The sequence below is a fragment of the Chenopodium album genome, chromosome 13 (assembly GCF_948465745.1).
Source record: "Chenopodium album chromosome 13, dcCheAlbu1.1, whole genome shotgun sequence".
In the NCBI taxonomy this organism is placed as follows: Eukaryota; Viridiplantae; Streptophyta; class Magnoliopsida; order Caryophyllales; family Amaranthaceae; genus Chenopodium; species Chenopodium album.
The window spans coordinates 5497899-5525866 of record NC_137846.1 but is presented as its reverse complement, the minus strand read 5'-3'; the positions used below and the strand labels follow the sequence as shown (position 1 = coordinate 5525866).

The following is a 27968-nucleotide window of genomic DNA, read 5'->3' as shown; positions in this document are numbered from 1 at the left end:
CAATCTTGCTGTGTACAGGTAGAATCTACTGCAAGGAATGCAGATTGTATTAGCTCTAGTTCAACTTGTGCTTTGTCCAATGTATATGGATCATTTGCTAACAATACTCGATATAGGTATGTAGATACAACTATTATACAAGCTATTGACATCAATGGTATTGGAGTGCACGTCTTCGTAAATCTTTCGAAGAAAAACTCCAATCACAAGGTATGGGCAACCCAAAATGGCTAAGTCCTTATGATCATGATTAATATATCACACTGTATGTCACTTCATCATAGCATGATTTTTTGTTCTTTGATAACACTCAAAATTATGTATATACTTTAACATATTTTTGCTCGTGTGAAAATTAGCGATTTCATGTCACGTATCATATCATTCTAGATAAGTATACGACGTATTTGCTTATGGTAAGGTGTAATGTCATATTAGACTAACATTCTGCACAAATCAATTCAAGACAATCCTAGAACACACATTATAATTATACTTCGTATGGCTTGATAAATTAAGATGAAGGGGCGAACTCGATTACGACGTGATTATCCTCTAAAAGACATAGAACCGCGTTTATACTGAGCATACATAAAAATCACTATAGTGACTAGTGAGTAGTGGATATGGAGTGATTCAAGTCTAACAAATTGACAATATTTTCAATATTCAAATCAAATTCAAAGCACCTCTGATTTCAATTCATAATAAAGGGTTCTACTAATTAAGAGGCCCACTTATTCACTTAATTTGTTAGTTGTTGTCAAGCAAGCCCACTCCAAATTCTAAAACATCCACAACAACACCAAAAATACTTTTTGCTTATCAAACTCTTTGAAAGATGACTTTTTGCCCCTTTTCTCACTTCACATTCCCTAATTACACGTTTTAGACCTCAATTTTGGAGACTTTTTTTTTTTTTTTAGGATCTTATTATTATAGCCTACCTTACCCGACACTAGGGTATAAATTAAAATATTTTGTCCCACCTTTTATAGGTAACTAATAATTTATATTCTCTGTATAATTTATTTGTCTTTTTACCAATCTATTCCAATTAGTACTTGATCTAAATGTAAGGTTTATAATCGGAAAATTTAAATCTTGTTAGAAGCATTTTGAGAGTAGGAGACTACGAGTATTCTTACTTTTTTCTTTGTTATTCTCAAGGAGCCTTATATATTAAACCGGTGAGGGATTTTGTACTACCGGAATGCTTCTTCTTACCTTTAAAAAAATAAACCTTGTATTTTTAGACCAATCACCCATACACCCTTTCTACATTGACAGCCCACTCCTAACAAGTTATTTTGATTGTTAATATAGTTAATCGTCAATAATTATATTTTTCTTTATGTAGATCACAAAAGACATTAAAAGATATTGTGTAAACAAAAAGAACAAACAGTGAAGATGAGAGAGTTACTATTACTAAACCAACTTACATGGAGTACTTAATTTCAAAATGAAGGGCGATTATTATAAATACTTACGTAAAGGCATTTACAAATAATTGGATGTAAATCTACAATTTTATTTTATTTTTTATTTTTTTTTCTTTAAAGAAACTATTTAAGTATGACGAGTGAGGTGATGTGAGTCGAGGCGGCTAAAATTGCAAAGAGTAAAATCTCAAATCGATACTTGTCTCATCGCTTATAATGGTTACACGTTTGTCACCGATTCAACGCATTACGAAGTATACATTATTCTTTTCTAATGGAGCAAAAAGAGAATTAATACATCCTAAAACAAAAATTTAACCCTAAAAAATTCACATCTTATCATTATTGACAATTTGACCTGCATATGATGATACACTTACCATGAATAATCATGTTATGGTAATTTAAACTAATAAAATGATAATCATCATAACAACACTCCAAGTCCCAACACTCCCACAATATTTGACATTGACAACAAATGACCCTATCAATCCTCCCAAAATATCACCCTCAACATTCATTTTCTTACTTTAATCATAGTATCCACAAAATAGCAAATAAATAAATAAAATATCCAAAAAAAAGTTAATAGTCAATAATTTCTCCTTCATCTTTTTGAACCTCATTTCTTGGAAAAGAAAAATAAAAAAGAAAGAAAGAAAATAGTCTGAGAAGATGGAAGCCGAAGGTTCAATGTAAGTTCATTAGAAAAACTTTAAAATACATTAACACTAACAAAAACAATTATAAACTCCCCTGTTTTTCTTCATTCTTTTCTACTTGACTTTGAAGTCTTTCTAAATTCCATTTTTTTTTTCTCCTACGTTAATTTTCTTATAATTTTACTACAGATTTGAAACAAGTGAAATGGTGGCAAATTTCTTAGCATCAACAAATCTATTACTTGATTCATGGAGATTATGCAACCAAGCTAACTCCCCTGCATCCGGGCCTTTTCTTGTTGAACATAACGGGCCAGTCGGGCTCGTTGCCTTCTCTGGCATGCATGATCTCGGGTTAGGGTCGGGCTCATACATGAACGACATGGTTGCCCTTCAAGAAGGCGAGATTGGTGGGCTTTTCTCCGGGCTCGGACGACGTGGGGATGATAATGATGAGGCTCCTATTATGGTTCATGTTGGCCTTTTGCAACTCTTCTTTGGCATCTATGGCTGCCCTAGTTTTCAAGCTCAGGTTTGTGTATTTCTATCTTGCTTATGTTTTGGCCCGTTCATATTAAGATAACTAACGTAAGTGTTTTTGTTAGAGTTTTATGTACGTGTATTTTATTGCATGGCTTAAAGTTTACTTGACATTAAAAAATAACCCAACTACAATAGTTCGGTAGCCATTATATTTCAAAGACATTAAAAAATAAAAAAAGTTTGTCTAGAATTCTCTTTTCACTTCAACCACTTGTATAGGATTCTTGACATTCGTATATGGGTTGAATTCAAAACACTTTTAAGTTCCAACCCTTAATATTGGGCTGATGTTAAGAGAAAATTTCACAAAATAACTAAATTGGACACATAGACACATACTTTTATTGAACCTTTATGTTTATGTAACATAAATTTGTACTACGTATATTCTTCTTTGAGGTGAATTTGAAATATAGTGTTCAATAATACCATTACTTAAGTAAATAATGCTTCTTATACATTTCAAAATTAAATAAACTTCAGAAATACTATTATCTTGGTAATCTTGCTTGTTTAGATACTGTTGAGTATTGATCATAGATTCATAGGGCTGCTAGGTAATATTTCGAAATCTAATTTTTCTTCTTTTTATACAATTATACAATCTTGTTTTATGATTAGGACTTTTAGCAGGGTTATTTAAAGCAAGATTAACAAATGATGTGACGATATAATTTCATGCATTAAATAATCTTTTTTTTTTTTTATGATTAACACTTTTAGGAGGGTTATTATACAATCTCAGTTTTGTTTAATGGGATTGGGGGATTGATGTTCTAATTGGTTAGTAAGCTTCCTTGTATATTTCTATAAATTTGTCAATTATCTCAATTGGTAAGATTCGATTCTCATGCTCATCCATCCAAATACAAAAAAAGTGACCGAATATGATATGCAACATTACTGTACTATTACCGAATATTAGGGTGTTTCTATTTTCAGGGCCAGCTCGGAGGGGTAGGCCTCGAGTGTGACCGTCTAAGGCCCACGTCAGAAAGGGGTCTAAATTTTTTTTTAAAAAAATCAGTTTGTATAGTGGTAGAATTTTACTCTGTAGTTTTTACTCGTTAAAAAAAAGCTACTTTTTGAAAATATAATTATTGTATTTAGTTAGCAATTAACATTAAATTACTTAGATGTTAATTAGGTGGAGGTAACAATGCAATATAACCTCTTCACTTCTTCTTCTAATCTTCCGAATTCTATGAGTATCTGCTTCAAAATATTAATCTTTTCAATCACATCGTTTCATATTTATTCAATTACCGAAATATTATACAAAGTTATTACTCTAGTATTGTGTATGGAGACTTACTATTCAAATAATATAAGCTACTCCCTCCGTTTTTAAATACTTGCTCCACTTTTTTTTTTCGGCTGTTTTTAAATACTTGTTCCATTTCCTTATTTGAAAAGCTTTTATAATATTTAATTCATTTCTCTCACCTAGTGAACCTAACATAAATTATATTTTATTAATTTCATATTCTCTCTCCTTCAATTCTCTCAATTACTTTTGATTTTTATTATTTTTTATTCTTCCACCTAACCCACCACCTCCATATTTAATTACTTTCTCCAATTTTTTCAAAAACTCCGCGCATGGAGAAATGGAGCAAGTATTTAAAAACGGAGGGATTAATTCATTGTCTTATATTTAAAACTATTGCATATAAAAAAAATTGTTTACGTAAGAGACCATTTTCTACATTATGCCTAGGGTCCATAAATTTCTAGGAATGGGGCTGTCTATTGTGTGAAACCTACATGCAATACCACTATCCTAGCCAACTAATCAAGCATAGTAGCTGTCAATAAGATTTTAAAATCCTACATTAACTTCATCCCCTTAACAAGTTAAAGAAATGAATCTATTCACATTCTTAGTAAGATAGTGATGGGACTACATAGTTGGTTTCAAAGAAGCATCCCTATCTTTTATAGTACATCACACACTTGAAAAGAAAAAAAAATGTTGGAGGACAATGACATGCATAAAAAAAAATCACTTTCTAACAAACCTAATTGTAACTTTAGAGTTAGAAACGTTTAGAAACTGTTGTCTTTCAAGTATATCATACAACATTGTTATAACACACTTGTCAAAGCCGGTTAACCTTGAAAAATGATAATTCTTGGTAAAATTAAATTAGCACCTTTTACATTGAAACATCAAGTACGAGTACTAGTTAATGTTTTCTTACATTATCATAATGAGATTATGAAACCAATGTGATCTTGGCATAGTAGCACAAACTGATAGCATATGTATGGTAGGTTACAGGTTCGAACTTCTCTTTTCTATAATTAACCTATATAATAAGTGACCTTGTTGTTTATTCGGATAAATAATATTAATAAAATGAAATTACTAAATCTTGTTTGATATATGGAAGGGAGTTGATTGACCGACTAGACTTAGAATCATAAAATAAAAATTGTGTTCACATTTAAAAGGTTCAATACCTTTTCTTGTCATATCAATTGTAGTGGTCAAGAAACTCGTGGTAGGACTTCAAAAATTAGAACAAGGCACAAAGTTGAATCTTTGGTCAAAGAGGCAAAGCTTGAATTTTGAAGAGAGAGAGTGACGTTGTTTGGTATTTGAAATAGGAGTGTCTTAACTATTATTGTTTTGATGGTAAATTTCAGATTTGGTTGTTGGATTATCTAACAACGATGAAATTAAAATGAATCTCTTAGTTTGCTACTACTTTGACTAAATATTGATATTTTGTAGCTTCTGTAAACATAGCTCTAAAGTTATCTGTAGTAATTAAGAAATAATATCTATTAGTCAAAGATTAATATAAATAAAGTTATGTACGTTTTGAAGTTTTATTTGAACCTTTTGAGATCAATAGGAAATAATTATTATTGTGAAATATTTTTATTCATTATCCATGATTTGGGAATTTCGAGATCATTAAGAAAAATTATTGATGTTATCGTGTAATGATTTTATACATTATCCATGAGTCCATGACTTGGGAAAGTAGATACAAGTTTTAGTGAACTTTTTCTTCACAACTCTCCAATTAGTTTCACTAGAAGTAAATTTGGGTGAAATCTTTGTATTATACGGAGTTATAACTTAGAAAATATCTCCATACTTAGAAATTACTCTAATGCACACCTCCTCTCTAAATATCTAATTGTATACTTATCACAACTTTAGATATTGCTAAGTTTAGAATTAGCACTAAATGTCTAAATCAATATCCCTTAAATCCTAATTCAGTGGACATAAGATGTGATGAGATATTCGCACTCTTTTCATCGAGGTTGAAAATGATTTCTAGTTTAGTGGCTTGTAATTATGCAATTAAGGTTGAAATTGTAACGGTAATTATGCATATAATAAAGGACGCGTTCAAGACATTCATTCCGTGCGACGACTTAACTTTTACGGAGTACAAATTTTCAATAGCCACCTAACACGCAAGTCAACCATTACTTGACCCACTTAATGATCTTCTTAGTTCAACGTAATCATGCATCATTGATACGAAGTGGTACTTCATACAATTGATTTGAAAATTTTGGGTTCTACCACAACTTATCCCAACAAATCTCTGATATTTTAACTGTCGTTTACATCGTTGAGTAATTAATAACCACTGGTTTTTTCTCACTTGTTGTGCCGCCTTTACACACTCTCTCATGTTGTCTTAAGTATCGTGCAGAAGTAAATGTTAACCTTTAAATTTAACGGGAGTAGTATATCAATTGTTTACGATTTCTACACAGTGGATTTGGGTGAAATTAACTTATAATGTATTCATGATTAGCCCTATAAGTTCAGTCTTGTGATCAAAACAAGCCAAGATGAAACCTTTTCATTTTTCTTTGAACCCAAATACCCATAATCTTCAAATTATGTTGGAAAAACAATTAATAATATTGATTAACAATTTATCATATTGTTTTACATGCAGATGAAATCACTACTGGAGAAAAGCAAGTCAATTATACTGACAGGACATTCTATAGGAGGAGCAATAGCATCACTAACAGCATTATGGCTACTTTCCTACATTCAAACCATTCCTTCACCTCCACAAATCCTCTGTATTACCTTTGGTTCACCCCTCTTAGGCAACAAATCCCTCTCGAAATCGCTCCTTCGACAAAGATGGGCAGGAAACTTCTGCCATGTTGTGCTTAAACATGATATAATTCCAAGGCTTCTCTTTGCACCCTTAGCTCCCATCAACACTCAACTCCATTGCTTGCTTAAGTTAATTCAGTTGTCGATAACATCTCAATCTGAGCAACTACCTTTTAGTGTAACTGATGAAATAAAGGATCAGTTGTTTAGATTTGTACTGGCTTATACTGAGGCAGTAGTTAAAGAGACTGCAGAAAATATGGAAATTCCTGCAGGGTCATACTGGCCTTTTGGGAATTATTTGTTCTACTCAGAAGAAGGGACTGTCTGTGTTGACAATGCTGATGCTGTTGTTAAGTTGCTGCATTTGATGCTTGCAATGGGGAACTCAGGATCGTGTTGCGAGGATCACTTGAAGTATGGTGGTTGTGTAGAGAGAATGTCCTTCCAATTTCTGATGAGAAGAGGGTTTATACATGGAGATGTTCCTGCGTCGAGCTATGATGCAGGGTTAAAGTTGGCAGTAGAGTCATCAGGATTAGCAAGTCAGGTACTTGATTTATAAACTTGACAAGAAATCTGATTTTTAACATCAGATATTTCCTTCAGCTTACATACTTTTGGTCTGCTTTGCAGGAATCAGTTTCTAGACAGGCCGAAAACAGCTTTAAAATGGTGAAGCAAACAGGTTTGACTCCTAGTCTCAACAGTGCAAGACTTGCTATAGCTCTTGCCAAAATAACACCTCACAGAGCACAGATAGAGTGGTATAAAGCATCCTGTGATGAGTCGGAGAATCAAATGGGATACTACGACTCTTTCAAGCGAAGAGCATCAAAAAGAGACTATCAAGTTAACTTGTTCAGAATCAAGCTAGCAAGTTTTTGGGATAATGTGATCAGTAAAATTGATAACAATGAACTTCCTCATGATTTTCACAAAAGGCGGAAATGGGTGAATGCTTCTCGCTTTTATCAGCTTTTGGTTGAGCCATTGGATATTGCAGAGTATTACAGAAGTGGTGAGCACTTGAAGAAAGGACAATACCTGAGAAATGGGCGAGAGAGAAGACACGAGCTTTTCTCTAAGTGGTGGAGGGAGAAGTATAGTGATGTCGTAGAGGAGAGCAAGAGGAGCAAGTTCGCGAGTTTAACACAAGATTCGTGTTTTTGGGCACATGTGGAAGAAGCTAGGGAGTTGATTGAGAAGGTTAGACAAGAGAAGAACTCAAGCAATGTGGCTCAGTTATTGCAGGGTATTGATGAATTCGAGGGATATGCAAAAAAGTTGATAGACAACAAGGAGGTTTCATCTGATGTCCTAGCAAAGAATTCAAGCTACAGCATTTGGGTAGAGGAGGTTAGAGAATTGAGATTACAAATGCAGCAATTCCCACAGTTGCCGAGTTTCGTAGATGCAGAAATGGTTCCTAGGCAGTAGTCATAGTTGATCAAGTATGGTCTGGCCCAAAACTTTGCTCATTCGGACCATATCATGGAGTGTGGCGGTGTGGCTTGACCCCGATCACAATTTTCTGACCACTTTGGTCCTGATTTCATCAGATTTTGACAGACCTTTTTCTGTTATGACCTGATTTTTCAGGCCAATACTTAGCTCTATATTAGTGCAATGTATAAACATAAGTATATAGAAAGCAAACTTAATTTCGACTGTGATGTACTCATTAGTTGTTGTCTAAATACTAGCAGACTTATGATCAGAATCATGCCAAATCTGGCCAACTGTTTATACTAATAAAAATTGTAAATTCACATAATTGCCACTGTATCCAGATCAATTCATACCCAACAGATGTATCATACTCTTAACAATTTTATACCCCTTTTTTTTTTCCTTCCTATTACAAGATCTGTCAGGCATTAACAAAAATATACAACAATCTTCTCGTATGAATCTTGTTGTTGGCTGATCGGAGATTTTTAGTCATCTTTGTCTAGATGCATATCATTACGAACAAAGGGAGTAGAATACGTGTAAAACTATATTGTTTACAAGAAGAGAGAAGATTTTCAAACTTTGCCGTTTTGGCCATCAATATTCCTAACAGGCCCCTTGAACCATTTCCTAGCATCTACAACCCACCAAAGCATAATCAGACCCAAAACTACACCCAAAGCAGCAGGTGCATAATTGAAAGTGTCCCATTTGATAGGGTAATAAGTAGGTAAGAGAAAGACTGCACAGGTGTAACAAATCCATAAAAATGCAATTAAGCAAACTGGCCTGCTCGCTCTCCCAAGATAAAATGGCCCAGGTCTGAAGTTACTTTCTGCCATAACCATCCTTGCAAAGATTGGAACTGCATAGCCACCAACCCACCCGATTGTGCATATTGATGTTATAGCTGTGAAGACAACATTGAGTTTGAGTATTGGTAATCCAAGAAGAATGCAGATAGCTGCACAGAGCCACACTGCATTAGAGGGAACTTTATGCTTTGGGTGCACTTTTCGCCAAATGGTTGAAAATGGGACTCCTCCATCTCTAGATAATGCATATACCTGATTAAGAATATATGAAAATAATGCATTTCATGAGATTTTGAAGAAAGTGGACAGAATATATGAACTTATGAAGAGGACATGAGAAATGAAGGGGAAAATAGGAAGTTAACAAAAACAGAATTAATGTCCTTTTAAGCTCATTTAACAGACTGCAAAGAGAAGTCTCTTCCTTTACTAATGCATCTGAAGTAAGGACTGTATTACTTACAACCCTGGCTGCACTTGTAGTGATAGAAAGCCCAGCAAAGAAAAATGATCCCCAAATGATAATAAGCATGATAATTGCTCCAGTAGCATTGTGATATCTTCCATGAAAAGCATCATAAAGTATTTGGGCCGGTACAAATGCTCCTGCAGTCTCGTTGTTTGGATCATATAGGTAGTTCAAATCCTGAATGGTCAGGTAAAGTCCAAGATTACACTTTAGAAATGATAACGTATTTCTAACAATATCAGAAAAATATTCAACCAGGGACTAATTGAAAGATTTAACTTTCAAAGTCAAAATCAAATAGAACTAAGATATTAAGATCCTACTAAAGTCTAACAGAATCCATTATAGAAAGTGAATGCAGATCATAAGTTATTCTCTTTCATATGCTTAGTTAGAAAGTTCCATTTTTTGGTGGACTAGAATTTAAAGGTGTTCAGCAACATTTTGATTGATTCTCTGTATGCAGAAATAGAATTTGCAAGTGCTACTCATTACTGTACTATCTTCTTTATTCAGTTACTCAGAAATAAATACTTAAAAAAAGATACTTGTGAACTAGAACAAGTTACAACATATACCTGAATGCTGAAGGTGAGGGTCAGGATATATGCCCATCCAATAACTGAAATGATGCCTAAACTAGAAAGAATTGCAATGGGTCCATTTTTATCTGCTCCTTTGGTTTCTTCAGTAAGATGTGCAGCTGCATCATATCCATAAAGTGAATATTGGCTAACAAGTAGGGATAACATGACTGCATATGCATGATTTGTTACCCCTGTTGAGCTTGCCATTTCAAAATGAGAGAAAACAAAAGAGGCTGGCTTCGTAGTCATAGCCACCAGAGGAAGCATAATAATGATAACCGCGCCACCAATCATCTACAAGAAAAAGATATTGTTATGTCTTCTAAGTTCTACTCAGTACAAAGCTAAATTCAAGACAATGAAAATATTTGTGATATTTGTACATAGCGAGAAATTATGGAATTCACCTGCCACCACAACGATATAATGTCAAGGATAGCAATGACTTCCAAGGCAAATGTGTTGAGCACAGCCCATATGAGGGTCAATCCTATATAAATGCATAAAAACAACCATTTTGGGGCAAAGTATCCTCCATCTTTGTTTGTTCCAGTGCACAGCAATATAATGCTCTGCAGAACTTCTGTTCCTGCATAAGCCTGCAAAACAAACCATGAAAACAACTTGATCTAAGGTCTTGAACTAATTCTTTTGATGAGTGAAGCTCTTAGGTTTCAGAGTAGTTTACTTACCTGAGTACCTATGCCAGCAATAAGACCTATGGTCTCAAACCATGCACAGCACCAAGATGCAAACGGCCCCCATTTCGGCCCTGCTAAATGTGCAGCCCAAAAGTAAAGAGAGCCTGTTGTCTGTTAGATAACCAAGAGATGTTAGTCTTTGTAACTAAAAAGATACGAAGCACTATGTGTAAATATTCTAATAAATTCTATAACCTGCTCATGAATACTAAGGGGGTGAAAAAATCATGACAGCAGAACACAAAACTTTCTAGTTACTTATTTTTGACGAACTGAACTTATGTTCAACTCTTAATTTTGTTTGTACCAGGACAGATTATAGGCATATATTCGATAACCTAAACCAATTCTAAATTATAGTAGTGAGTGAGATCAATTAGCCCTTGGTTCATAATCCAAAAATAGAACTACTTAACAGGATAACACACCATAATTATGATACTATGATTTTTACAAACGAGATCAAGGGTTTCTGAAACATTTTAAGAAGAAAGTATTTAATTTCGTAGAAACTCAAGGTAGTCCAATATGTTCAAATCTTTGTTGAAAAAACAAATTCAAGAAAACTCATTGATTTTCTGATTAGAACACAGCCTTGCTCTTACTCCTAACTCAATTGAGAGTAGTATAGAAATTGTTTATGAAGAAATAGACTGTTACATACTATATTACTCAGACTCGGGTACAAGTACTGGACACAGATACTTGTACAAGTACACCTTTCAGCTATTCTATGAAAATTATGACTTTGGTCCAAAATGAAGCGTAGCATCCTATTTTGGATTGATCGTCAAGGATTTGACACGAGTACTTGAGGTGAAATGAAGAGTACGAAGTAAAACAAGTTATACATATCACTAATCCTAAACAACACAGTAATTCTACACAATTAAAAGAACTAATCATATTCAAGAACAAGAATCAGGAATTTCAACAAAAGAGAAAAACAGAGGAGAGAGAAAATATACGCTGACTAACCGGAAAAGAGGAGCAAATCTCAGACATAGCAATACCAACAAACCCAGTAAAGAAGGAAACAACAATCCAACCCCAAACAAGACTAGCAGGCCCAGCATATTGAAGACTTGAACCAAACAGGGGAGTTATCCCTGTAAAAAGTGACATTGTTGAGAATGATATTGCCAATGTTTTGAACAAAGTCTGCAAATTCAAAACCAAAAATTAGTTCTAAAATTTCATTTAAGCATTTCAAAAAACATGTAATAGGCATGCAAGATTAAAGATTGAATCTTGAAGAAAAATTTAATGGTCTAACCATTTCTCTTCTGAGTTCTTGTTTGTAACCAAGCTCATTGAGCCGTTTTTCTCCAGAATCAATTTCTGGGTGTTTCTCCATTGGATTAAAACTTGGATTTTTCACAGAAAATTTGAGAAACCCAGCTTTAGAAGTTGAGTTTGAAGCTGGGTTTCTTCGGTTAAGTGGAGAGAGAAAGAGTTTAGAGAGAAGGGTTGACTGATGCAAATGATTTGAGACCAGCTTAGCTGCGCTTCATTTAATGTTCTTAAGAGTAGTCCCACCTTGACTCATAAGAGTAATAAATATATATATATATAATAATATTAGTATAATTTTATAAAAGATTGAGTTGATTCTCATAATAACTAGATATATTATTCTCTAATTTTCGTATTATTCTTATATTTTATGATCGTATGTATTGATAATTGATATGCAAATGCATGCAATACATATGAAGATTTACAAAACGTATTCGAAATACAGTTGAAAAAATCCAATCTTATGACATTAAAATTATAGTTATATGCATTATAGAGTAGTACAGAGTATATTTCCTAAGGAAAATTAAGAGTAGTTACATTTCTTTAATATGTAACTATTACCAATTACGCTTAAATTCATGTTAAAAATTGGAGGTCAAGGGAATAAACATCAGTAGAGACAAATTGAAAGAGTATATGGAGGTTCTTGATTGGAAATCCTATATTGACCTTCACCAATCACCATATTAAGAAAAAAAAGGTACACTTCTACTCCATAATTGGATCATTATTCACCTTATCCACCTAAAAAATGTTATTAGCTTATAAAAAAAATACGAAGTACGAAGTATAATGTTACTAGCTTCGTTTGACAAACCCCTTTAAGGAATAGCGTGGGAAAATGAGGTGTTTTTCACCATGCTGCCAAATTTGAAAAGTCGTTACTTGGCTTTTATTGAAGATTTGGTTTTAACGGTCCAATCAACCCTATTCTAAAATGATTGGAAAAATCATTCTAATCAACAACTTAGGGCCTGTTCATATTTACCGAACTGAGCTAAACTGAATAGATTGGAGCTGAATTGAACTGAACTGAACTGATTGAAACTGAACTGAATTGAATTGAAATGAATATTTTATGAGAGAAGGAAATTAGGAGTTCAATTGAATTGGACTTATTGAAACTGAACTAAACTGAACTGAAATTAAGCTGAAGTGAACAGACCCTTAATGGGAACTGGCACTCCCCAAGCTCACATATATTGATTTTTTCTACTTGCTTCCTATGGGGAAAAAAATAAATACTTTCTAATAACTACATTTAATTGGTGGATATTCGCGTACGTATGAAAATAATAATACATATAATGAATGATTAGATTTTTAATGTACCTCTGACATCATTTAAAGGAGTGATAGATAAAGAAGGCATAAAAAAACCAATCTATTATATAAATAACTTTCTAGTAAAATCAAAGTTATTATTTAATTATAAAGGGTTGAGACTGGACTTGAGTCTTGAGTCAATGTGACGAAGTACTACTTTCAAATAGAATGAATAATTTTTATGGATCAATAAAATGTATAGTGCACTAAATTTTTTTAGGGAGAAATATATGTATAGCAAGATTACTATCCATTTCATATCAAATTCAACATAAGAGATTTAAATATTTTGTGCTAAGTATAGAGTTGTAGACTTGTAGACAGATGATGATTGAGAATCAGTCAGCCAATGCGGCTATAATCAATCATCATAGAATAAAATAACTATATGATGCAACAACTAAACCTCTTTGTATCATGTTTCATTAGTCATCGTTAGTCTTACGCAACAATCTAAAGGAGAATATTGCTATTAGAGAGTGGTTAATGGACATGCATTAGGTCATTGAGTATTTGTGTGTACTTCTCCACTTGGCATCAGCTTTTGTTATTAGAGAGTGGCAATCTACTTCTCCAATAGTAAAAAGTATTGTAACTTCCAATTCGTTATTGAAGTTTTATTCTCACCGTGAACACTTTAGGGTGCAGATTTCTTACCCTTCTTTTGACTCCCAAAGGGTCTACGCTGCAAATATGAGCCAAATTGATATGTGCAAAATTCCGACACCATTAAGCAATTCTTCTTACATAACTTTTATAAAAAATTGATTGCTAGTAATGTCCTCTCTCGAATATGTTCCATATGCTTTATATTTTGGGTTTGTGGTTGGCAGTTTATTTGGCACTAAAGTGTCAATTAGTTCCATCAATAGCACTTGCACAAATTGTTTAAAGTTAACCTCTTTGAAGACCATAATAGCAAAAGCTTGTTGTCTAAGGTAGAGACTAGAACTATATCTACCTGTCCTTTATTCCAAAGAGCATTTGTATGGAGATACTCCAAACCTTATAGCTCACTAATAGAATAAACCATTATATGTTCCCCATCAAATTACTCATACACTAACGACAAATCGTACGTTTAGCTATATGGCAATATTAATACTAAAATAACACATTTTTATGTACTTATGTAAAGTTTAATGCCCATATAATTAGTCACTCGGTCTTTAATGCTCATCTTCAAAAATGTGTTTTTCTTCCTTATGCATGATACTCTACGAGTAATATGTTCATAAAATGTTCAGAATTAGACAAACATTATCATAGACATTGTCATTTTGACTTTGAGCACGCAATTTAAGGTTGAAATTTGTCTACATGGGCGGACCCATGAAGGTCCCCCCACTTTCGGAAAAAAAAAGAGGAAAAAAATTTTAGAAAAAAAAAATAAAACTGGGAAAATAGTTATATAAAATTGAGTGTAAGAATAAACAAGAAGTTTGCCTTAGCTAAGTTGGTAGTAGGCTTGAAAAATATGCCAAGGGGCCCAATTTCAGGTTTACCTTTTTTTTTTTTTTTGAAAGAAAGCGGTTAGTGCATTTAATTCAACGAAATATTGTCCAAGAGTACATACGGGGAAACCTCATTAGGAACAAGATTTTCCCACACTTGCTCACGACCACACGGCACTAACCTAGCTAGGTGATGGGCAACAAAATTACCCTCACGCTTTACATGGGACCAAATAATGGAAGAAAAGTTCGAACTAACCCCAACAATGTCTTCTAAAATACCATCAACTGCTGCAAATGAGAAGGAATTCTTCTTAATTTTGGAGACTAACTGCAGGGAATCGGCCTCCAATATGACATCCAAGTAGCCTAGCTCCACGCCTTCTTTAAACCGAAAAGAGCAGCCTTGCTTTCAGCGATCAAAGGCTCCCATCGAGCTCAAGCTCTACTGACAGCAGCAAATAAGACCTGGCCCCTGCTATCTCGAGCAACTGCTCCAAGCCCCACCCAACCATCCTCTGAGATGGCAGCATCCACGTTCAATTTTACAGCACCTGGGGGTGGAGGCAACCACACTGGCCTGCCAGCAGGTTCAGCAGGAAGAGTCGTGCCCCCATAAATCTTCTCGGTGTACTCTTCAAAGTCAAGCACAAGCCTACTATGTCGAAGGATAACGGCCTCATCAGCATCCCAAACATTCTCAAAAACATATTTGTTGCGGCGATACCAAATAAACCATGTTAGAAACAAACTCTTCTGATAAACTTCCTCCTGCAGATTTTTTGCCCAAGCTAGCAGAATATCCCCAAAGGAACCAACAGCAGCAAATTGAAGCGCCTCTTTGCATCCACTCTTCAGCCACAATTCGTAGGCATTGGGGCACAAGATCATAGCATGGATAACTGTTTCATCGGCCGAATTGCAGCAGGGGCAGAGCTGATCTTCAATAAGGTGTCTGTAAGCCAAAATGTTGCGGGTTGGGAGAGAGTTTTAGCAACATCTCCACAAAAACTGACGCACCTTCGGAGTGGTCTTTGCCTTCCATAATTCAACCCAAAAATGTTCAAAGCCATCCAAGTCAAGAGAGGAACCCAACAAATAGGCAGATCGAACCTCATATAATCCACTCTTAGAATATGCCCAAGTAAGGGAATCACTAGGCATACGGTCACTGATTGGAATGGCTAAAATGGCATTCCTATCTTGCTCATTAAAAATGTCCTCCAATATATTCAAATTCCAGCAACATTCAGTATCATCAATTAAATCTGCAACCATTTCACAATCTTCAACTCTGCGATCAGTGGAAACAAAACGACTGCCCTCATTAATGAGCCAAGGATCATCCCAAATTTTAATATTGCGGCCATCACCTACCCTCCAAAGCATACCCTCCTTAACTAGGGCCTTCGAACTCCATAAACTCCGCCAAGAGTAGCTTGAAACCGGGCCAAGAGCAGCCTCAAAGATGGATGTATTTGGGTAGTATTTGGCCTTTAAAACCCGACTCACAAGAGAACTATCATTTCAGGTTTACCTAGATCAGGGTGCGAATCCCCCTTGTAACATCATTCCTTTTTTTTTTTTTTTTTTTTTGTGAGAGTTTTATTTTAGGTTATTTTGACTTTTACCACCCGCAAAAAAAACGAAAAATTTGGTATTACCACCTCCATAAAAAAAAGTTTTATTTTACGACCACATAAAAAAAAAATTTGGCTTTTACCACCAATCACCTCCAACTAACGGATTCCGTCCATAAATCCATTAGGGGCGTACCATGTCCACGTGTCACCATATTATTGGGTTTTGTTTTTTTATTTGTTAATTTATTTATTTTTTTACCCAATAATATGGTGACACGTGAACATAATAGGCCCCACTAACGAATTTATGGACAGAATTCGTTAGTTGGCGGTGATTGGTGGTAAAAGTCAATTTTCATTTTTTTTATGTGGTGATAAAATAAAACTTTTTTTATGGAGGTGGTAAAAGCAATTAAGTTGTTTTTTGGAGGTGGTAAAAATAAAAAATTTCTTTATTTTAACCAAACCACTCGACTACTCCCTTATTCCTATTTCCCAACTACAAGGCACGAACCACCACCCACGTGGCCACGAGTCATGGACTGCAGCGAGCATCTTCGGCAAATGTTTGCTAAGAAATTAACATCACAAGATAATATGGCATTCGAATCCCTCTTGTAACATCACTCTTTTTTTTTTGGGGTGTTTTATTTCAACCATACCACTCGACTACTCCCTTATTCTTATTTCCCAACCAAACCCAAATTACTTGTATTGTGTACCCGTTTTTTTTTTAAATAAGTTGATGTTAGTTGAATTATCGATATTGTCCCCCCATTGTCAAATTTCTAAATCCGCCACTGTTTGTCTACAAAAATATAATAGCAAGAATCAGTCATTACTTGAGTAGTAGGATAACCATATGATGCAACATTATAGATATGTAATAGTATAATGAGTCATCGTTAGTCTTACGCTACATTAAAAATAAGATTAATCTAGTTATGAAGAGGTTAAAAGACAAGCATCATGTGGACTTCTCCACTTGCCCCAAAAATTATGGGTAGGAAATCTATTTAGGAAGCTTTACATGTTCGTCAACATAAAAATATTGGAGTATGGTCAACATGATGTCATTAAAATAAGCTCCTTGTTGAAGTGTGTAGGGATGTTTAAGTTGCTCATATAAATGATGAAATATGATTCTCTTTCAAAGGAGGATTTTTTGACTTTTAGCCTAGATTTGATAACGTCCATGTAATGACTTTTATCAATAGATAGAAATAATGACTTTTGTGTGTGTGTGTTTTTTGTCTATCAATTGAAACTTGTTCAATCTCTTTAAAAGGGTTTCAGGGTGTTCTCATCCATGAGTCCGAATAGGTGCATATCCGGTAGGAGGAACCGAGGAAGCAATTCCCATATCGGGCATATATGGACTTGTTCATACAAACCAAGTCACTGTCGTTTGTATTGCTGGAACCTCTTACATAAGAACTACACGTCTACACACACAGTCCATATGTCTCCTTCTAGAGGAATGCAAACTTCCCAAATAATCTCCAGAATGGACATCCTTTAATCCAGTTGGGGCAACTGGACATCCTTTTATGTACCACAATGTTTGCAACCTGTTAATCTGTTATTCTTATCATTGGTTCATCCGTTCATGTTAATATCGCAGCCAATAATGTAACTAGTATGAATGTTTTATTAAATGGGCACATATTAGAACACAAATTTGGGACACAAGATTCATGTTATATATCATCACATACAGAGACTAGAGGATTCTTATGTAGTTTGCAACAGGCACCGAGGGCCATACATGCAAGTAGAATTGAAAACCTGCCATAATGCAGATACTAGCAGCTTACAAATGATGCTAAATCTGGATCTTGTTTCCAAAATTGTTGTTCTCATAAATGTTATAGAGGAAAAAGAATGTAATTAGATGAACAATAAGCTGTAAATTTGAAGGATGTATGAGAATATACATTAACCAGAAGGAGAAGAATGTGCAAACAAGTTTTATGTAGAAGGTACAGCATCGAAGGAATGAAGTACTTGTTCCAGCATTGTCCTCATATGGTTGTCAAGAGGACTTTCTGGCTTGTCGACATGAGATATGTTTAACAAGTAGAGTTTCTTTCTAGAGACGAATGCAGCTGAGAATATCCTTTTCATTCCTCCTCTTGTGCTATCAACGACATATTCGAACTCATACACTGGTAAGCCATCGAGGCCAGGTCTTTCTGCTACTCCTATGACTTCAGCTTCCTTAGTGCTTTCCTATTAACACCAAAAATAATTTTATCCCAGGAGAAGAAAACCCATGTTGAAGTATTTAGACTTTTTGATGTGTGGGACAAAACTCAAGATTGCAAGAGGAAAACCAATCTCCAGACATTTCAAATTGCAAGACATCATCCATAGTCAAGTTATTTATAACTTAGCCCTCCTATTCTATAACATCCACAAGGATCTAGATATTCAAGAAATTACAGCTCACCGAATGAGGTTAGCTCCCATCCACGAAAAGCAGGGAAACCGAAGATGTAAGATGATATAAAAGTCTTTTCGTAATGGTTAGATAGAGACTATTAATATAGAAATCAGCATCACCAGGAAACTTCAGTTTATCATATAGTTTTATGATATAAAAGACTTTTGAGTGTGCTACACTTGTATAGTTGTATCATTGTATGTGCCACTGATTCAAGAAATACAACTGAAGTTACTTTACTTAGGCTCTTATTACGTATTAAGAGTCTGTGTCCAAAATCTGATACTCTAGAAATGGGTATGGAAGCATAAACATTTTACAACAGCTGACACCACACACATTTTTGAAGCATAGCAAGAATGACGATTGAACATGTAGATGTGTTTAAACTTGTAGGCTTGTAGCTAAGTCCTCCTATAATCATCAAACTATATACCCTCTTCAATCAGACCCCTACACCGCTCTTAGTATCTCTAAAGAAACGACCTCCTCCATTTATGTTCTTCAATACCAAAAGAACCAGATAGTTGGACACTTGGCCGTAGAAGAGCAAGTGCAACAAGCCCTCTTGCATAGGGCCCCAATTTCAAGAGGGCCCATTTTCATTTTATTTTTCATATATATATATATATATATATATATATATATATATATATATATATATATATATATATATATATATATATATATATATTTTAAGTTGGAAAAATTCTTCTTGTTTCTAACACTAAGCAATCCAACATATTAACAATTGCTAATTTTCCAGCCTTAATTCTAGCTTTCATATTAATTTCTAAAACTTTATATATTCTTCCATCAATCCAAATTACTATTATCATAATTACATCAATTTAATTTCGTGGAAAATTATACTCGTATTGCTTATTTCTCCATTCAAGAATTTTCAATGGAAAAAAAAAAAATATTTGTAGTCGTTGTAGCCAAATTCCCCATTCCCATTTGATACACAATCAAACAAAAATGAATTGGGAATTAAAGAATTACTGATTTGAGTTATTCCTTCTTTGTCCATCCTTTGTTTGATTTTAGGTAATTTTTTTTTAAAATAATTTTTCTAGTTTTGATGATGTCAAATACAAAGTAGTTTCTTTAACTGATACTTTTTTTTTTTTTTTTTTTTTTTTTTTTTTTGTGAAGGTTAAAATCTTCTGAAGCAAATTAGAGAGACGAGTATTAGAATAAGTCCATAAGATTGAGTCAAGTTGATGTATATAAGTTTTGAGTTATATTTAGTTGCTATTATCAACTTGAATAAAAAATCCGAATTTGGTTTTGCATAATTAAATACTTCGTATATTTTCTTTTTTTTGGTGTTTAGACAGCTGCAGGGGGGTGAGAATCAATCCCAAGATCTCCTGAAATCGAGAGGGGAGCTCTTACCACTTGAGCTAATTTTCACACTCTAAATAATTCGTATACTTTTTTTGGTGAAATAAATACTTCGTATATAATTGTTATAGGAACGCATTTTTATTTTGTAATGTATAGGAAAATTGTGCATCACCTAAATAGAGATAAAAAATTATATGAAGTATAATTTTAAAATTATTAAGGGCCTTTTTTAACTTAGAACATGGCCCCTAAAATCATTGCAACGGCCTTGGTTGGACAGCACTAAACATTTGACTGTTATTCAATCAAGCAAATATAATCCACTTTCATTATAAAATGCCAAACATATACTACTACATACAACATACAACAACGTTTCTATTAATATTTAATTTATCCGAAAATTCTCTCTAGAAATGAGCGCACACCAGCATCCCTCGAACTCCCCTGAAATACTCGATCAGTTAACCCGATCAAACAAAAAGCCAAAAAGAAAGATTACGCAATACATGTTTAATCATGGAACTGATTCAATTCCTCAAGATGCTACTATGGAAATTGAAAATGAAAATGGGCTGCAAAATCAACCAATTTTTCAGCCAAACCCTAACCCTAATGCAGGGGTGATGCATCCCCCACCACCTATCAATGGAGCAACACCCAAATCTTTTAGGGACCTCCTGAGAGATACCCAATTGGCGGCTCAAGCAGACATAGATAATCATATAGACATTGAAGAGGATGATGATGAAGCCCCTGAAGGTATTGAGGATAATGACAGGTGCCCTGTTATTTTACTCACAAAGGAAGAGAAGCGTGCTATGCGCAAACCGTGGAAAAACACTCTAATTATTAGAATGTTTGATGGTAGTCTTGGCTATATGGGACTGATGAAGCGTCTCAAGCGCAAATGGCAGCTCAAAGGAGAATTGATATTAACGGATATTGGATGCAAATACTTTATTGCTAGGTTTAATAATGTGGATGATTATAATTATGTTCTTACTCAGGGTCCATGGCTTATTGATGATAAGTATCTCACGATAAGAAAATGGACTCCAAATTTTTTCCCTGAGGAAGCTTCAATTAGTGTGTTAACTGTGTGGGTGAGAATTCCGAATTTATCGGTTGAATATTTTGATAAGGAATTTCTCAAGAAAATTGGAGCTAAAATTGGTAAAGTTATAAGAGTTGATAAGTCCACTGCTTATGCTGAGAGAGGTCAGTTTACCAGATTGAGTGTTGAGATTGACCTTTCGAAGCCTTTGTTATCAAAATTCTGGCTTAAAGGGAAAATCTGGAGAGTACAGTATGAAGGGATCAAGATGTTATGCTATAAGTGTGGGAAGCTTGGTCATTGAAGATCAATGTGCATCAAAAGTTCCTACTGATAATATGATGACTGATAATGTTAATAGTCAATTAGAGTGTGTTCAAGTTCAGCGCAAGGAAGCTCTGCCTAAGCCTGTGGAAACTGACGATTATGGTGATTGGATGTTGGTTAAAAAACCAGGTCGACGAAGAAATCCGAGAACAGAGAAAGGTGGACAGAATCAAGCAAAAGATGCGCAGGGAGTAACTAAGGAAATAAATCAATCTCTCCCAAGGAACCAAACTAAACCAAGCACTAATATTGAGGGAAGAAATAATAGTTTTGATATTCTTGCGGATCAAGGTGATAATGATAATATTTCCTCAAAAGATTCTCAAGAAAATAATATTTTATCGAATGCTATTAATTTGGGAACAGGGGATACTCAAAAAGATTTGAATATATCAAATGTTGCCTATGTTAGCTCGAATATTCCTACGGTTAGCCTTGGTGAACAATCCCAGGGCACATTTGGCAAGTCACCAAACGCTGCTCCCTTTAATTATGGGAAGTCTAGTCAAGAAGTTCGAATTGGAGGGAAGCAGCATTATAAGAAGAAGGATATGTCAAAGGTTAATAAATCAGTTACCAAAAATAATGAACCACTTGCCTAAATAACAAACGTGATTGAACCAAAAGATTTATCTCAATCTTCTTTTGGAAAAGATAAGCCTGGGAAAGAAAACGCTAATATTGAGCAGCCAGAAAAATTGACACAGAAGCACAAAGAAGCTAACAACGAGGCCTCAAACATTGAATCACACAATACAATCTCGCAGGAACTCACACACGTTTCCTCCTCCCTCGGATGTCATCCAATTAATGATCCCGACGGAGAAAATACTTTGTGTAGGACAACCAATGGAGATTCCATATATGGGCATAGCCGACCCCCTGACAAATGTGTTGGAAGTGAGGATGGAATCTTGGATGGAGCCGATCCCAGAACCGATGGAGTTGGTGGTCACACTGAGGATTCCCAATGAAATAAGCCGTTTGATGAGAATCATCTCTGAAGCATATGTAAGTTCTTTACCTCATATCCCTGTTTTAATGGAAGATACAACTCCGAACTTAGCTCCAAACTCTCTGCCTATTTCTTGTATGGTCTGGAATGTACAAGGGGCGGGTAGTCGTGCTTTTATTAGTGCTTTAAAAGAAGTAGTTAGGAAATATAAGCCTAATGTGTTAGCTCTCATTGAAACTCACATGGGAGGGCAACAAGCAGAACGAATTTCTGGTATTCTAGGATACTTGGGTCACACTAGAGTGGATGCACAAGGGTTTAGTGGAGGGATTTGGATTTATTGGAAACCCGATCTTGTCACGGTTGAACCTATTATGCAACATAATTAACATATCACTATGAATATTAGGCGAATTGGAGGGGACCCCTGGTATTTTACAGCAGTGTATGCAAGCCCGGATTCTGTGAAACGTAGTGATTTATGGAAGGAACTCAAAGACTTTGCCGCAACTCACAACCAGCCTTGGTTAGTAGCCGGTGATTTTAATGATACTAGATTCACTCATGAGCGTAGTTCTAGTTGCCCTGAAACTTCTAGACGTACAGCTCGGTTTAATGAATGGGTGGAGGAAATGGATTTTTTGGAGGTGGAATTTAGTGGGCCGAAACATACTTGGTCTCGAGGGAATTCAGTGGATACATGGACTAGTGCAAGATTGGACAGGGCACTGTGTAACAGCGAGTGGAGTCTCAAATTTCCGAATGCAGGGGCAAAGAATTTACCAGCTATCGCGTCTGACCATTGCCCCATATTAATCTCACCGAATGGCTTTGCACCAATCTCATCGATTAATAAACCGTTTAAATTCCAAGCAGCTTGGCTAACACATGATGAATTCCGTGGATTTAGTGAGAAAAAATGGGAGAAAAATAGTCCTTTGGTTCCCTTGTTAAAAAAAGTGGGTGAGGATTTACAAGAGTGGAATAAGGAGATTTTTCATAATATTTTTAAGAAGAAAAGGACTTTACTTGCTCGAATTGGTGGTGTTCAGAAATGTTTGGCACAACAAAAATCCCGGGACCTTATTAAACTCGAAGCAAAGCTCAGGAAAGAATTGGATGAGGTTCTTGAACAGGAAGAGTTGTTATGGTATCAAAAATCAAGAGTTGAATGGATTCGTGATGGAGACCGAAATACTTCGTATTTTCATCTTAGTACTATTACTAGGAGATGGAGAAATAATATTCATGCAATTAAGGATAGTGTGGATGGTGTTTGGTTATACGAAAAGGAGCAAATTCAACAGCATATTATGGCTTATTTTCAGAATTTATTTGCCGAAGAAAATGATACTATTCTCGGCCCTCTTCCAACGGATATTTTCCCAGAGTTTACCGCAAGAGATTGGGATTTGTTATCTCGACCATTCGCTAGATGTGAAATAGAGAAAGCCGGTTTTGAGATGGGAGCAATGAAGGCTCCCGGGCCAGATGGATTCCAAGCTTTGTTCTTTCAAAAACATTGGGATTTGGTAGCGGAGAATGTTTACAAAGTGGCTCTTGATGCGTTAAACGGTAAAGGGCTTCCGGAAAATTTAAATGAGACCTTTATTGTGCTTATTCCAAAAATTGATCATCCAGAACTTGCGACTCAATTTCGACCAATTAGCCTTTGTAATGTGGCCTATAAAATTATTACAAAGGCTATAGTAAATAGGATTAAACCTATGATGCCACATTTAACCTCTTGCACTCAAACAAGCTTTGTTCCGGGGAGACAGATTACGGATAATATAATCATCGTTCAGGAAGTCATCCATACCATGAGGAATAAAAGGGGAGGAAAGGGTCTAATGGCAATTAAAATAGACTTTGAGAAAGCCTATGATAGGCTTAGGTGGGATTTTATCCGTGATACTCTGTATGAGATTCGACTCCCACCCCTTCTGATTGATCTTATTATGGAATGTATCACTACTTCTTCTCTGCGGGTGCTTTGGAATGGTGAACCACCACAAGCATTTAGACCGGGCCGTGGAATTCGACAAGGGGATCCTCCGTCTCCGTATATTTTTGTGTTATGCATGGAGAGATTAAACCGGCTTATTGAAGAATCAATCATTCAGAATCTATGGAAACCCATCTATGCTAGTAGAAATGGGCCGAAGCTCTCGAATTTGTGTTTTGCTGATGACACCATTTTATTTGCGGAAGCAATAGTTGAGCAAGCAATGGTGGTTCAAGAATGCTTGGCTCGTTTTTGTAGTGCCTCCGGGCAGAAGGTAAGCTACCCCAAATCACGTGCATATTTTTCTCAAAATATGCGCACGGAAGATATCATTCCAATCTGTCATGCCTTGGGTATTGATGAAACTGAAGACTTGGGTACCTATCTTGGAATGCCTACTTTAACAAGTAGGGTGACCCGGGATACCTTTGCATATTTGTGTGAGAAAATTGATCGGAGACTTGCAGGATGGAAATCTAAATATGTGTCTCTAGCGGGTAGAATCACCTTGGCTAAATCTACTCTAACCACTATGAGTTCATATGCAATGCAAACGGGAAAAATTCCCAGGTCAATCTGTGATGAAATTGATAAGAAGACTAGGAGATTTATATGGGGAGGGGATGAAGAGCATCGTAAAATTCATCTTATTTCTTGGGATTGTCTCCAAAAACCCAAAGAACAAGGGGGTTTAGGACTTATATCCGCAAGACAACTAAATGCGGCTTTCCTCACCAAGCTAGGATGGAGGGTATTAACTGAGCCGAATGCACTTTGGGCTCGTGTCCTAAGAGCAAAATATTGTAAAGGTCGATGTGATATTGACATGTTTGAGGCTAAGGCGAATATGTCTAATGTGTGGAAGGGCATTTCGGATAATGCTAAATACATTAGTGAGGGGTCGAGGGTGGCTGTGAATAATGGTGCTACTACACTCTTTTGGGATCACAATTGGGCAATGCCGAGTCCCCTAAGAGCTGCTGCAATTGTAGATACCCCTGAGCAACTTGATGGTGCTACGGTGGAAGAAATGTGGGATGTTGAGAATGGGTGGAAGTGGGAGTCTTTTGCAGATTTGTTACCAGCAAATGTACTGAGACTAATTGAAGCACATGCTCTCAGGAATGATCCAACAGTGGGTGACTTACTGTATTGGGGAAGTGGTGTTAAAGGCAAGTTCACGATCAAATCAGCAATGAAAATTATCAAGAAGGATGATGACATAGGTGATGATGGATCGTGGAAACTCATATGGAAATTGAGAGTGCAACAACGAGCAAAAGTGTTCCTTTGGTTAGCTATGCACGACAGAATAATGACACAGGCTAATCGAGTTAAACGCAATTTAACCAACAGCCCCCTGGTGCTTGAATTGCCACAATTATGAGGAGACCACACTTCATGCCTTGCGTGATTGCAGAGCTGCTCGTGAAGTGTGGAGGCAGGTTGGTGGTCCTGCTGCAGCCCCGAGTTTTTTCAATGGGAATTTACAGCAATGGATAGCAAGGAATATTAAAATTCAGAGCCATAGTGATCTCTCCCCTGAAATCTGGCCAACTTACTTCACCATTACTATATGGTGGATATGGAAGTGGCGAAACAATGTGGTGTTTAATCGAACCCAGGAGACTCCAATTGATATTAATCAATTCTTGATTGCTAGATTTGAAGAGGTATGCCGCATTCTTGGGGATGATATGCATAGCAATGCGAGGGAGAATAATGTGTGGGTTGGCTAGCATTAAATACAGAGAGGAGCGCCAGGACCAGCAGGTGGGGGTGGGCTAATTCGTGATTCGACTGGAAAAATGTTGTTTGCATTCTCGATGAAGTTAGGAGATTGCAATGCTTTCATGGCTGAACTGAGAGCAATCGAACATGGATTGGAGCTAGCTAAGCGCATGAGGGCAGCCAAAATCCAAGTTCAATTGGATAGTCAGGTGGTAGTTGATGCTCTGAATAATGAAGATAATCACCGAGGCCAAGGGGTACACATAATAAGAAGATGCAAGCAGCTCATTGAGGATTCAAATTGGCAGGTGCAAGTGAGGCATATTTATCGTGAAGCGAATAGAGCAGCGGATTGGCTAGCCAACCAGGGTGTCCACCGGAACAACAATACAGAGTTGATTCAATTCCCGCCTACTGAGTTAGGCCGTATTCTGCATGATGACATCGTTGGGGTGGCTTTGCCACGTTTAATTATTGTTTAGTTTGTTTTAGTTTGTTTTTTTTCCCGGGGCCTAGCCCCTCTTTTGCATCAAAAAAAAAAAACATACAACATACAACAGAACGAGCAAGTTATCATACCAGGAACATCAGACGAAACAATCACTACACTAACATAAGTAATTGGAATTAAAAATTTACAATTATGTTCTTTAATCAATCCATATCCTTAAACACCCATTAATCCTCACAATTATCCACCTTTCCAATCAAAGTAACTTGCTAACATTGCCATTTCACCTTAGAACAGAATAATCCTTTATTCAATCAACATTTCAAACATACCCCATTCAAATTTCCAGGAAATACCCATTAATCCATACTTATTAAACACTAAATTTCTCAATAAACCAACATAAATTAAAATAAAAGAAAAGAAAAATTAACCTTGCGTTTTTCAGCTTGAATGAGCTTATCAGCCACAAACTGAGGAGTCCCAAATTCTGTAAGACTTGTAAGCCGAACTGGGTTCACCACAATCCCAACATTGTTTGCTTTCTTATTTTCCTCCTCAAACAATACAGTTGCTCCTGCTTTATCCACCTTCAAACCAACAAACAAATTCCAATAAAAAAACACAAATTTTTTATTAAATTCCCACTGAAAAAAGAGAAAGAAATGGGGGTAAAATTACCTTAACGTAGGAAGAAGGTTTAAGAAGAGTGAAACCCTCTTCGGAATCTGTGTATCTTTCAAGTTCAAGCTCTGATTTTTCTTGAATATCATCTGCAATTGCATTGGGAATAGTAAATGGGAGAGAAGATGATAAAATGAGGGCAAAAATTGAGAGATTTAGGGTTCTTCTTTTGGTAATAATTGAAGAATGTGGTGATAATTTGATTGAATTTGGTGTTTTGGGGAGATGGGTCTTTAAGGGTTGGAGTGTTTTAAGGGTTTTTGAATGTGGGAATTGTTGGTTTGGGATAGGAAGGTGAATTGTGAATAACTCCATGGCTGGAAATCTCTGTTTGTGTTTTCCCCCTGTTTTCTTCCATGGACTTATCTTTAGTTGGAGTGCCATTAGGAGGGAGGTGTTTGTTTATGGGAGTGGGTGCTAGGACATGGAGAGATCTCACTAGAATATCCCTACACCCCCTTATTTTTGTCCAAAATTATTAGTCACACGTATGTTGATTT

The 27968-nt window shown here is 35.7% G+C and overlaps 3 protein-coding genes across 5 annotated transcripts; 1 reads left to right on the top strand and 2 right to left on the bottom strand.

Moving 5' to 3' along the window:
* The first annotated feature begins 2 nt into the window (after window positions 1-2).
* LOC145574375 (lipase-like PAD4) lies at window positions 3-8599 on the top strand. 3 transcript variants are annotated; one of them, XM_081632149.1, is made up of 5 exons: window positions 3-18; window positions 117-210; window positions 2300-2642; window positions 6592-7314; window positions 7401-8599. In XM_081632149.1, exons 3-5 carry the CDS (start codon window positions 2316-2318, stop codon window positions 8202-8204), a joined length of 1854 nt encoding a protein of 617 aa, XP_081488275.1. In that variant the 5' UTR covers window positions 3-18; window positions 117-210; window positions 2300-2315; the 3' UTR covers window positions 8205-8599. The 3 variants fall into 3 exon arrangements, with proteins under 3 accessions (XP_081488275.1, XP_081488274.1, XP_081488273.1); XM_081632148.1 differs by lacking the exon at window positions 3-18 and having other exon boundaries at window positions 91-210; XM_081632147.1 differs by lacking the exons at window positions 3-18; window positions 117-210 and adding an exon at window positions 1994-2143.
* On the bottom strand, window positions 8505-12313 carry LOC145574376 (amino-acid permease BAT1 homolog). The gene is made up of 7 exons (XM_081632150.1): window positions 12068-12313; window positions 11770-11952; window positions 10783-10902; window positions 10498-10689; window positions 10082-10384; window positions 9498-9680; window positions 8505-9286 (listed from the first exon to the last, which is right to left on the bottom strand). The coding sequence occupies exons 1-7, from the start codon at window positions 12146-12148 to the stop codon at window positions 8795-8797; spliced, it is 1554 nt and encodes a 517-aa protein (XP_081488276.1). The 5' UTR covers window positions 12149-12313; the 3' UTR covers window positions 8505-8794.
* Window positions 12314-18191: 5878 nt separating this feature from the next.
* On the bottom strand, window positions 18192-27902 carry LOC145574374 (psbP domain-containing protein 2, chloroplastic-like). Its single transcript, XM_081632145.1, has 3 exons — window positions 27466-27902; window positions 27219-27374; window positions 18192-18688 (listed from the first exon to the last, which is right to left on the bottom strand). The coding sequence occupies exons 1-3, from the start codon at window positions 27850-27852 to the stop codon at window positions 18428-18430; spliced, it is 804 nt and encodes a 267-aa protein (XP_081488271.1). The 5' UTR covers window positions 27853-27902; the 3' UTR covers window positions 18192-18427.
* Between the last annotated feature and the right edge of the window lie 66 nt (window positions 27903-27968).